Raw genomic sequence first — 12,558 nt, forward strand, 5'->3', positions numbered from 1 at the left:
AATTCAATCCAAATAAGTGTAAGGTAATGAAGATGGGCCTCGTATTGGCCTCATCAGTCACACTAGACACTGCACCAGGATTGACAACCACAGCACAACTATGGAGTTGTCTACTACTAATGAAGATGGGCAAGGGAGTTAGGAGACCTATATATAACTACACCATAAGAGGAAGGCAACTGTAAGAAACAATAAGAGAAATGACCTGGGAGCCAAAATGATCTCAACACTAACACAAGAAGCTAATGTGAACATGATAAGTGGCATATGCAAAGTATTGAGTGTTGGGTGCTTGATGATTGACTGTTGGGGGTGCTCCACTGATTGAATATTGGTATGCCCCAAGTTGAAGATTGATTGCTGGGGTGAGAGAAATGTTAGGTTGGTTGTTGGGGGTGAGACTAGTTAATTGTTGCGGTGTTTCTGGTTGAAGGTCGATTACTGGGGTGTGCCATCAGTGGAAGGTTAATTGCTGGGGGTGTCACTCCTTGAATATTGATTACTGTGGGTACCATTGGTTGAGGATTAAATGTTGAGATGCCACTGCTTGACGATTGATTGTTGGGGATAGCACAGGTTGAAGATTGATTGTTGGGATAGCACTGATTGAAGATTGATTGTTAAGGGTAGCACTGGTTTAAGATTTTTTGTTGGTTGAAGACTGGTTGTTGGGGTAGCACTGGTTGAAGATTGATTGTTGAGGACAGTACTACAAAGGTTAAATACTTGTGATCTAGGTGATTGAGAGCTTTGGTTCTCACAACATTTTGTTAATGAGCACATGTTGTATATACCAAGAGTTTTTACTTCTGCATGTCATCCACATACAGTAGAAAAGTATTCTAATGAAAAATTAAAAAAGTATGTTTTGAAATATATGCTGAAACAAATATGTTATGTATATGTGATTTATTTTCTCTGTGTAATTTAACCTATTTTTATTTTTCATGCATTATCAACTAGGGAACATTTAAGTGCAGTGTAAGTTGGCAAGTAATACTGTTTTAGTCAACATTGTAGTACAGAAATATTAAAATATTTTATCAGCTTTCAAATGTACCTTCTTATTTCAGTCAGCAAATGTTATTGTGTAATAACTTAAAAAAACCAGTGTTGAACGTGATGAAATGTCTCTTTCGTGATGAGCCCTAGTGGCTCGCTGAAGGTGTCTCGCTGAGATGCCTCCCACCTACTAGGTCACATTCGTGGAGTTCTGTTAGGCATGCCAGGAACCCGAGCCAGAACCTGGGCTCCCTCACAGACACAGAGAAGGGTGACACTTGCCACCCCAACAGGAAAGCATCCAGAATGTCAACACACCAATACACTACTGCTGGGTTCAAAGAGACTGAAGGCTCGAAAATGCCAAATAACCTCCCGAAATAATGTAAACAAATAGTCTCTCAAAACACGTTAAGCAGACCACGAGAATGAGAGAAGGAATGTTCCATCAATTCTTTATTTGATATTCACCAGGAAAGAAGAGATATTTGACATTCAGTATCTTTCTTCTTTGGGTAAAGGCAACCATGTCCTTTTGGAAGTAAATATGCAATTATAAATATTACACCTAAAAAAGAATGGGGAAAATAAAATAGTTGAAAAACTTGATGTCAAGAGTGATGTCATTATGGTAAACTTTGCAAGTTCTTTAATGAATTTGATTGGAAAGTGCCACTTTCTATAATGTGGCATTTATCCATATTACATACTATTTGCCGAGTGTTGCTCCATTCATTTATTTTGTCCTGATTTCTTGAAGAGTATGACAATCCTCTAAGTTTCTTGCCTTCCCTAGTAGTGTGGCATCATTAGCAAACATGTTCATATAATTTTCTATTCCTTCTGGTAGATCATTTATACAGACAATGAACATTACTGGTGCTAAAACTGAACTCTGTGGTACTACACTCATAACATTTCTCCATTCTGATTCATTGCCTCTGATAACTGCCTTCATATTTCTGTCAGAAAATATTTCATCCATGCTAGAAGTCTCCCAGTCATCTCTCCAGTATGTTCTAGTTTCCAGAACAACCCCTTATGTGAGACTCAGTTGAAATTCACCAGCAGGAGATCACAGATTCAAGCTAAGGAAACAGAGGTGCCAAAATATATTTGAAAGTTTTCTTTTGCAAACATATTGGTTGACAGTTGGAACAAGTTAATTGAGAAGGTAGAGGAGGCCAAAACCGTTAGTAGTTTCAAAGCATTATGTGACAATTGTAATAACATTAAAATAATAAGCAGACGATGAGTCACAATACCATGACTGAAAATATGATGACCAAACCCCACAGAGAGTAGAGAAATGATGATTCTGTCCATCCTGAATAATTACACAATTTGATAATGGTCCAGGACAGACCGAAACATCGTCGTTTCTCCATTCTCTGATGTATGGTTTGGTCATCATTAAAATAGTAAAGCAAATGCTAATTTTTAGAGGTAGCTAGAGTGGTGCTTTCGTGCATTATTTCCTAATATGCTATTCTGAGTATTATTGTTAAAATTATTAAACTTTTGTAGATTGTATTAATTGAAGAATGATTCTTTGAGTTGTATAATGACAAATTCTTATTTTCTATTTTTAACATTTCATAGCTTATGTCTGTATATTTTATACTTACTTATTTATAATTAATACCCGTTAATGTATTTGTATGGTAGATATGGTCGTCAGTGTTTAATATGGTAAGAATTATAGTATATAATTTAGAACAAATATTAATTTTTGTTTATGGGTTAAACAGTTTATTGGAGAGAGTTCGCTCCAATGATCCAGTTTGGAGGGAAAGTGGCACAGCGTTCATCAATTCTGTGACGCGCCTCTTGGAAAGACTATTAGACTATCGCAATGTGATGCAAGGTGATGAGAACTGTGACAAGAGAATGAGTTGCACTGTTAACCTTTTGGTAAGAAAGCTTTCTATATTCTTTAATAATTATTTTTACTGCATGTTCTTATATCATAAGAAAATTTCTGAGCTCAGGCCCCTCATATGCTCCCTGGGCCAGATGACACTGGACCCCCATGGCAATATTACTATGCTTGGCTCTTGTGATCTCCCATAACCTGATGAGGATCTTTGAAAATGGTCTTATCATCAGGGATAAAGGTAGATAAGGGAGACAATGGCAAGTCTAGCTCCAATCATTACCATGAAAACCTGATTGCTATGACATAGCTGGAAGCAATACCCTCAACACCTCTTGCAAGTGATAATTAACAGCATGGACAAAGCTATTTCTTGTCAAAACTACCCTTACCAAATGTTGCCTCCCGCTAGCACTCTTCTAGTAAATAGAGAGAGCTACATCTTCACTTTCTACCAGTGCCTCACCAGTCATTATCCTGAGATCTGCAATGGCCAGTAACATAGGTTTTGGCTTATTTTTCCATTGGAACTGTTGTCTCGGTGCACAAAATTTAACTATACTTTTCAGGTTCACTTCATAACATATATAGCTAGTTTTCTGGGAGATTCTCTTATTGTGACTCCCTGTTTCTAGCAACCTGGATAGCTCCACCCATTCATATTACACCAGGCCCTTGAAAATCATTTTAAGCCTGCCTGGGACCAGAAGCCAAAACCCGGCTTTCTCCACAGAGGAGCAGGGAGCTGAAAATTCTGGATCATTCAAACTTGAGAAAGACCACCAGAAAAGTAAAGCAAAATAAAACAAACACCACCAAGGTAAACAAAACATAAAAAATGATCCACCTGGTAGGTAGTTTACACTCTAGTAGCACCTGCCCACCACCAGGTGGGTGAATTCCCAGCTACTGGCTCAGCTGAGTTAAGTCAACAGTCACTAAGCCTGGTGTGGTTGTATAAATGTCGGTCCTTGTGTCCACTTGCTCCCTTCAGGTCCTGGTTTTTCAGACAAGTCACAGCCGCCCAAAAGACAGCCGTCACTTATCCCCATTTGCTTGTGTGGTCATTTTTTTAATTTAGTATTTGCTTCACATGCATGTGTTCATGACAGTTACTGCCTGTATGTAATATGAAAAAAAGTTTGCCATAAATTGCATGTGCCTGCCCTGACAGTTGTTTACCATAGTGGGTTTGTGTGGCCATCTCCGAAAGGCTGTTCTCCTGTGGAGGAAACCTCACCCTGAATAGTGCATGAGTTTTTAACTCGTCTATGAGAGACTGATGTTGAGACTAGTCGGGGGGTTTTCTTTTTGAGGAGTTCTGTGCTTGTGTAAAGGTGTGTTGCTTACATCCTTTGCAGCTGCCTTTGCTTCCTATGCTGCATTAGCCTTTGTAATCCTATTTTTGAAGAGCAGCCCCCTGTGTCCAGTGTTCCTGCTTGGTCTTTACCTTTGGGACCCAGCAAACCCCTAGTGGTTATTGGTAAGGTTTGGAATGGGTTGGCTCTACAAGCACGCACTTGTAGGGTGAGAGTTTGAAGAATGTGCCTTAGTCTTATTGTATTCACATGGTCATTCTTACTGCCTCTGCAATGCTGCCTGCTGGGTGGATGATAACTTCCAACCTGAGGCCTGTGATGTGTTTTGCCATTTGATCTCTATTTTGGCTGAATCTTTGTCTCATTGCTCAGCATCTCAGCCTTTACTTTATGAGAGAGGTTTTTCTGTATACATTGTTTGCAGCTTGGTGTCAGTGTTGTTTTCCCAGAGTTGGCCGCTTTTGTCTTTTCGTGGTCTGGAGTTAGAGAGGTTGGTGGTTTCCACCTGTTTTAATTTAGCCTTCGTCTCTCTCTCCTTCAGGACCATCTGATGCAGTTCATCAAGCTGTGAGGCTTCTTCTTGCCCCTAGTCTCCAAAGTGTCTGAAGGTTTTGGAGCATGGTGATGGTGTTTCTTTGGGTAAGGTTAAGCCTCCTTTGGGTGTTGTCTCTTCCACATTGGCAGCAGAGGTAGTTGAGCCAGTCACTTCCTGCCGAAGAGCCGCTGCCATTTGTTTCTCTAGGGTATTACCGGTTCTGATCCTTCTCTTTGGGGAGACACTTTTCATTCCTCTGCACCTTGTACAGAACACAAATCAAAGAGTCGTAGCTCAACCCCGCAAGCACAGCTAGGAGATTATAACTCTGCCATGGAGTCTTAGTGTTTTTGGGCTTCTGGGGTTGGGAAGGAGCCCAAGGAGGGTGAATGGGTGCCATTCAACCCCAATTAGTGTTTGGGTGTCTCTACTGAGGGTTATTCTCTCAAGGTGGAGCGTTTGCCTTACCCTCCTCCCATGTTTGTCATGGATTCCTCAGATGCTCCTCTCTGCGTTCATTTCCAGAGTCCATTTCAATCTTCAAGGGGCAGCCCATATGTGGAGGTTTTCAAACACCCCATTCACCTGGGCTTTAAACACCCATCTTTTTGCCCTCGAAGGCATGTAGGAATTTGTTTTGGTTTCTCATCGAGGATCAGGACTGTGTGGCCTTGATATACTGTACCTGTCTTCTATAGACTTGGAGTCAGCCTTGCCTTACTAGGTTGTTCCAAGGTCCCCGATTCGTTCTGGCTTGCGGGCAATCCATTGCTTTCCCTGAAGGCCTGACATGGCTTTTTTGTTACCCTAATACTCGAGTGGCCTGGTGTCAGTACTGTCTTTTAGATATACTTGAGTGGTGTTGCTGTTGTCACTTAAGGCTTGCCTACTTACAATGTCCATGCACCGGGATGTGGGCACGTGGCAACTGTGGCACACTTCCTGATTGCTTTGTCTTCTGGTTGGCTCCGTGGTACCAGATAAACACTTAACTGCTCTCTGTTGATTCATTGTCTAAATTAAGGGAAGTTGCTTCAGTCTCTCCCATTGTGAATCTGGGCTCTGCGGGGGTAGCCTAACTTTAGGATTCTCAGAGTTTGGCTGTCCATGCACTTCATGTTTGGGAGCATGTTCATTGTTCTGGTAGATAGTCTCTCTCGCTTCGGTCCTTTTGCCATGGAGTGGAACATTAACGACATGTCTTTCCATTAGCTTTGCAGGATGTTCAGTTGTTCAAATGTGGACCTCTTTGTATCTGTGTGGAACCAACAGGTTGTGTGCTGTGTAGCCTTGTTCCCCAATCATGGGGCTTTGATGGTGGTTTCCTTATGACTTGAGTGGAGTTGATGAGAGTACCTTTTGTCTCTTCCCTCCAGTTTGGGTGTTGCTCAGAGTGTTTTCCTGGCTAGACATTCTTTGGCAAGGTTCTCCTGTTTTCTCAATTAATATTAATTTGGTGTTTTAAAATACTGTAATAATACGACTTAGTCCATTTTCATTTTCATCAAGAACTTGCCAGCATCTGCTACAGGGTATATGTATTCAATCCCTTGCAAAGACTGCAAGTACATCTGCCAGACTGGTAAAGAACTGGAATCTCATTTGTCTCAACATTTTACTCAATTCAAACTGCACAGCAATCCAATGCATTATACAATATTTACATGTCAGCCTTTGAGACCATTCCATTAACTGGAGTGTCTCAAAATGTCTTGCTCATTGCAGGGATTTTGTTGAGCTAAATTTGATTGAATCTACCTTTATGAATCACTGTCCCAATACCCTTACCATTAACTTTGGCCTATATGAACTGGATTCTTTTCTCGAGTCTTAATATCGCACGAATGCTTGAAGAAAAATAACTGGAGTGTGACCCTTGATACACTTCCATGGGACTTAGTTAAGTGTATGCAAATTTCCAGCCCTGTATTCTATTGGCTGTTGCTATCTTATGTTAATTAATCTTCCAGCCCTTCATACTTGTAGCTGTTGCTGTTAGGGAAAATTGCCTATTCCTGGGGCAATGTTGCCCCATTTTCTGTTCCGTGGATTAAGATACTGTAGTATACCTTGTCACTGGTCTTAAATATCTGTTTGCTACTTGTGATTTTTTTTCTCTGAGATTAACTATAATAAGTTATGACTGCTTGCTTATATAAATTCACTGTTCTGGTCACAATTTGTTGAATGATAATACAGTACTAACAGCCCCTCTTGTAATGTAAAAACAAGTATAATATGTGGTTTAGCTGTCCAGTGATTTGCGTGATCTTGGATATACAGTAATATCAAAAGTGTGTTATCCGAGAGGTTCTCGTTTAGTGCATTATTTCTAATAGCATTAGTTCTTCTATTACATTATATTGTGTATTTTAATACTGTTTAGCCTACCTATTACTATATATACACAAATGTGCTGTCCCTACTTCCCTGTATCTTGTTTCTCACGCTCCATTCCCTGCCCTAATTTCCTCTTTCATCGGCATGGTTACCAGTGGCAGGTAAAGGGTGCACAGGTAAAAAAAAAAAAAAAAAAAAAAAAAAAAAAAAAAAAAAAAAAAAAAAAAAAAAAAAAAATATCTTTTGTATTCATTCTTTACCTGAAGATGTTCCAGAGTGGAACGAAAAGTTTTAGAAAGTAAATCCTTCAAAAATTATTAAAATTTCTTTACCATGAATATATACCAAATCTTAATGTTTACATCTAAAAATTATTATTGAATAGCTCCCATCAGTTGTATTCTGATCCATTTTCAGATTTGATGACCAAACCACACATCAGAATAAAATGATGACTTTTCAGTCCATTCTGGGACATTATCAAGTCGTGTGGTAGGGAGAGGTTATCATTTCCGTCTTACTGACACATGACATGATAATGGTCCAGGACGGACTAAAACGTCATCGTTTCTTCATCTTCTGATGTGTGGTTTGGTCTTCATATCTTCAGCCACGTTATTGTGACTCGTCTGCATTTTCAGATTTCACGTAATTTCCCTTCCCTTATTTTCATTGTTGAAACTGAGATCTGTAGTCTCCTTAACAAACCTTGTTTGCAATTTCTTCTCTTTCACCATCAGGGCATAGCTTCAGAATGTTTTATCGTGCATTATCATTTTTATACTGTAAGATCTCTTTCTGTAGAGAATCTTACTTTTCCCTTTTGTTCTTGATTGAGGATTTTACTGGAATTCTTTGAGCTGCATCCCAGGAGCTGCTGTCATGTTTTGAGACTTGATTCACAACGATAATTCTTGTTGATAGCTGTATCTGTGTATACTCTTGCTCATTCAGTCTGTCAGCTAGTTTCATCACATCCAAAAAACTTAATAACAGGGAATCCTCACATTTGAAGCCCTCAAACTTACCGATGTTCCTGGCTTTTATCAAGTCATCGTCTTTCGAGCCTTGTCTATCCTCCTCAGATCGCGGGGTTGAGACAGATGGAGTCATCCGTTGATGAGATTGCCACGGACTTCATAATATCAACAAACTGTCAGTGGTCGGCAAACTTCCGCCGACCCCACGGTACTTTGTTTCTTTAAAGAACTGATCTTTTTTTTGGAATAAACACTTTTGGTAGACTCTCTTTGTACTTAAAATAATAGAAAAGTGGTTAAGGGACACCACTAAGCCACATTCTGTTCCTACATTGTTAGGTAACTAGTCATGATGACCTTGGCCCAGAAGCTCCAACAGTCATGTCTGGTCACTGTATGTGTGTGTACTTATCTAGTTGTACTTGTGGGGAGATAAACTACAACTCTTTAGGTCCTGCCTCTCAAACATCAATTGACTGGTGTGCAGGTTTTGAAGCTCATTAGGATCAGTCATATCTACATTTGAAGCTGTGTATTTAGTCGAACATCATTTCTCAGTCAATTCTGTTTATTCACTGCTCTCGGAAATTAGAATTATGTGCTTTGTTGTTTTGGGGTTTTTGGTTTCCATCCATGTGTCTGTGTTTGTGTACCTTTTGTGCTAACTAGTCTGCTCTGTTTTTTCTCCTGAAAATTTTGAACGGGTACAAGGTAATTATGTTGGGCCTGCTTCTTCTCTCTTCCAGTGATGGGGGTTTAATTCCATGTCTTTTTTTTTTTCTTAATGCTCTCAACTCTGAGATTAGTCTGTAGTCTGCTGGAATTTTTCTGATCTTTATCCAGCTTTGCTTAATGCATGTAATTAGCTAATCACTACTTGTTCTAGTTCTATCAATCTGATCAACTTTAGACATAAAATTAGCATTAGTTTTGGAGCACAACTTTCTTATCAAGGATGTTACATCCACTAACTACTCTATTACAGAAGAAATATTTCTCGATAATCTTTTTGAATCTGTGTACTTAGCCATGTACTTATGTTATCTGATGCTGTTTAGGCCAGGTATCAAGAAATTTACTACAGTACTGTATATCAGTTTTCCCTAACTCTTGTCATTTTTTTCTTAATGACCATGACTTCAGTTTATACTGTATTCCAGTTGATGAAGCTTCAGAAAGTCTAACAGCTTTTCATCGGTCAAGTGTATTAGTTCAGTATCCATTTTGTAGCATCCCTTTGAATTCTATTCAATTTATATACCATACTTTTGTAAATGTGGGCACCACACCACTGCTTCATATTCTGAATTCAGTCACACTTAAGTAATAAATAATTTTCTGGGCTGGTGCCCCTTGGTAGCTCAGGTGCTGATACCACTAAACCTTCAGATTGTACCCTGCACCTCACCTAGTTGTACTCGCCTAGTTGTGCTTGTAGGGGGTTGAGCTTATGCTCTTTGATCCCACCTCTCAACTGTCAATCAACGGGTATACAGATTCTTGAACCTACTGGGCTCTATCAAATCTATATTTGAAACTGTGTATGGAGTCTGCCTCCACCACATCACTGCTTAATGCATTCCATTTGTTAACTACTCTGACACAAAAAATTCTTTCTAGTGTCTCTGTGACTCATTTGGGTACCAAGTTTCCACCTGTGTCTCCCTTGTTTGTGTTCCGCCCAAACAATTCCCCCTGACAATTTTGTAGGTGGTTATCATGTTTCCCCTTACTCTTCTTTTTTCCAGGGACGTGAGGTTTAGCTCCCTTAGCCTTTCCTCGTAGCTCATACGTCTCAGTTCCAGGACTAGTCTGATGGCATACTTCTGAATCTTCTCTAACTTTGCCTTGTGTTTAATTAGGTATGGACTCCATGCTGGAGCTACATACTTCAGGATTGGTCTGACATAAGTGGTATATAAGGTCCTGAACGATTGCTCACACAAGTTTCTAAAGGCAATTTTTATGTTGACCGATCTAGCACATGCCGCTGATGATATCCTTTTGATGTGGGCTTCTGGGGACAGGTTCGGTGTGATATCAATTCCCCAGATCTTTCTCTCTATTTGACTTGCAGGATTTCACCTCTCAGATGGTACCTTGTATTCAGCCTTCTGCTTCCTTTGCCTAATTTCATTACTTTACACTTACCTGAGTTGAACTTTAGTAGCCATTTTCTAGACCATTCCTACAGTTTGTCCAGGTCGTCCTGTAGTTTCTGTCTATCTTCACCTGAGACATACACAAGTGTCTTCGGAAACCAGGACCGAATCTGATTTTCCCAATGAGACAAGTGCAATATGGAGATCAGAGATAACCTAAAAACCCATGAAAACTATCGAGAATGTCCAGAAAAAACAAGAACAGCTTGTTTTCACAGCTTGAAAATAGAAATGATATATATATCACATTAGTTTGATCTGTGTGTGTATCTGTGAAGAATTACTTTGCTCTTGCACCAAAGTACTTGTGGGTCATAGATAAAAACTTGTACTGGCTTCAGTAGGGGCCTTCAGACTTCCTGTGATTTCAGTAGAAATCCGGTTGTATGACTTTAGCAAGTTATGGTGGTACAGTTGTAGAGTATGCCGAGGAAAATGCCTTGGTTGCAAGTTCACATTGCCTCAAAGCCCCAGTGGATTTTCTCTTTGATATATATCAAGTTAGTGTGATTTGTGTGTGAATAATAATAATATTATTAAGAAAAATGTTCTCTGATTATACAGTATTATTGTATTAATACATTGATATATATATAGCACTGCTATTTTATTGTTAAGGCCAATAATCACAGTGTTTTGGACAAACCTTAAGATTTCATGGCCCTTGTCCTGTTTTATATCCTTAGCCTTTTGAGGCATTTCTTTCTATTGCTTTTTACTGCTAAAAAATTCAAAGGTTTGAATTTTTCATTCTCATATTTACCAATTCTTAGAACGTCAGTTCCATACTCCCACTTTTTAGCCTTTCAACGTGGCTCAAAATTTTAGCCATCATTTCTTCCTGCTCTTTGTCTTGCTTAATTTTCAGTATAATATATTTTTCTTTGCAACCAAATATTATTGCAGATTTTCTAGTTCCATTTTGCTCTGTGATAATCTGGAGCTGCTCCTAATTTCTTTCTCGGTTTTCTCTGTGGTCAACATTCATATTTGTATCTAAACTCTGTTTAATCACATGCTGCATGACCTTCTTATATTTAGTAAATTACATGTAGCTACATTTCCCTTCAGATTTGCATTCTTCCAGTTACTAAGTTACATGTTTCATTTATTTGCTAATAATTTTTTCAGAGTGAGTCTAGATGTCATGGGATTTCCTTTTATTGCAGTAAAGGTGCTTTGCTCAGTATTGGGGGCAACAGAAAACTGCAGTGGTTCGTATCTGGTTGGCAATTAAAATCTTAATGGTATCTGCTTTTGTCTAGTGTGGCCCAGTAATGACCAGAGCATTGAACTAGGGATGCTACTGAGATGGAGCCCAGAAAGGAGCATTTCATCACACTCGATGCAAAATTTTGAACTTTTCCGGTTATGGAGAAAAAGTTACTGGTACTGCTGGAAAGGGCAAGTCTTTTTCTCATTAGAAATGTAATAAATAACACTATAACTCGCATCAATAACAGTATGGTTAAAAAAATCCTAACCCTTTTCATGTTCAAGTGTACTTTGACCGTCTCTGAAAAAAGGCTCTAAATCACTTTTTTTCTGTAAATACATTATATTGTAATATAAGTGCACGTGGAAAGGCTGTGCATTGGGAAGTTAAATAAAAATTTTTTTAGCAAATTCTGTTATCTTTACTGTATATCATTGCTTCTTTACAGAACTTTTACAAAAATGAAATCAACCGGCAGGAAATGTACATCCGTTATATTTACAAGTTGCATGATCTACATGTGCCAGCAGGGAACTTTACAGAGGCAGCATTTACTCTTCAACTTCATGCAAATCAGCTAGCCTGGACACAGAGGATGTTACATGCTGATCACTTATATCCAGCACAGACGGAAACTCAGAGAAAAGAGTTGATCTACATGAAAATAATTGATAATTTTGACAAGGGCAAGGTATGATGGTATTAGAAATCTATTTTTTGGGTTATTATTAATTTGTTTTCTCTAAAAATGAGGAAAAGTATATACTATACTGTATAGTATTTGATTTGTCTTTAATTTATGTGAGGTAAATTTGCATGGCAGTGAGTGTCATGGGTGCCAACAGTGTCGTGTAGTAAATGAAGGGGGAAAAGTAACGCAGAATTATTGTTTCGATATTTTGTGAATAAAATAAAATAAATTTGTTAATGAGTATGCTTATTTCTTGTATTAATAATATTCAATACATTAAGAACATTTAGTCTAGTATCAAATTGCTTGGACCATAATTTTTATTGGAAAATAGAGGCTCAAAAAGAGTTTTCTATATTTTATTATTTCTACAGTACCTAACAATTGATATAAATGGCTTTCCATTAAATATATGGCAAGGACACATCCCTTTCCTC

General features: G+C 38.6%; 1 protein-coding gene across 6 annotated transcripts in view; it reads left to right on the plus strand.

The window, feature by feature from the left end:
- spg (dedicator of cytokinesis spg) overlaps positions 1 to 12,558 on the plus strand; it is an 84,925-nt gene that overhangs the window by 57,301 nt on the left and 15,066 nt on the right. For 4 of the 6 annotated variants that reach the window (XM_069302975.1, XM_045750436.2, XM_069302977.1 and 1 more), the window contains 3 exons: positions 964 to 981; positions 2,754 to 2,916; positions 11,879 to 12,121. In XM_069302975.1, coding sequence (XP_069159076.1) covers positions 964 to 981; positions 2,754 to 2,916; positions 11,879 to 12,121 — 424 coding nt within the window. The remainder of the gene's footprint in view (positions 1 to 963; positions 982 to 2,753; positions 2,917 to 11,878; positions 12,122 to 12,558) is intronic. The other 2 variants (XM_069302976.1, XM_069302978.1) reach the window with 1 other exon arrangement.

This window comes from Procambarus clarkii, chromosome 49 (genome assembly GCF_040958095.1).
Source record: "Procambarus clarkii isolate CNS0578487 chromosome 49, FALCON_Pclarkii_2.0, whole genome shotgun sequence".
NCBI classification, from domain to species: Eukaryota; Metazoa; Arthropoda; class Malacostraca; order Decapoda; family Cambaridae; genus Procambarus; species Procambarus clarkii.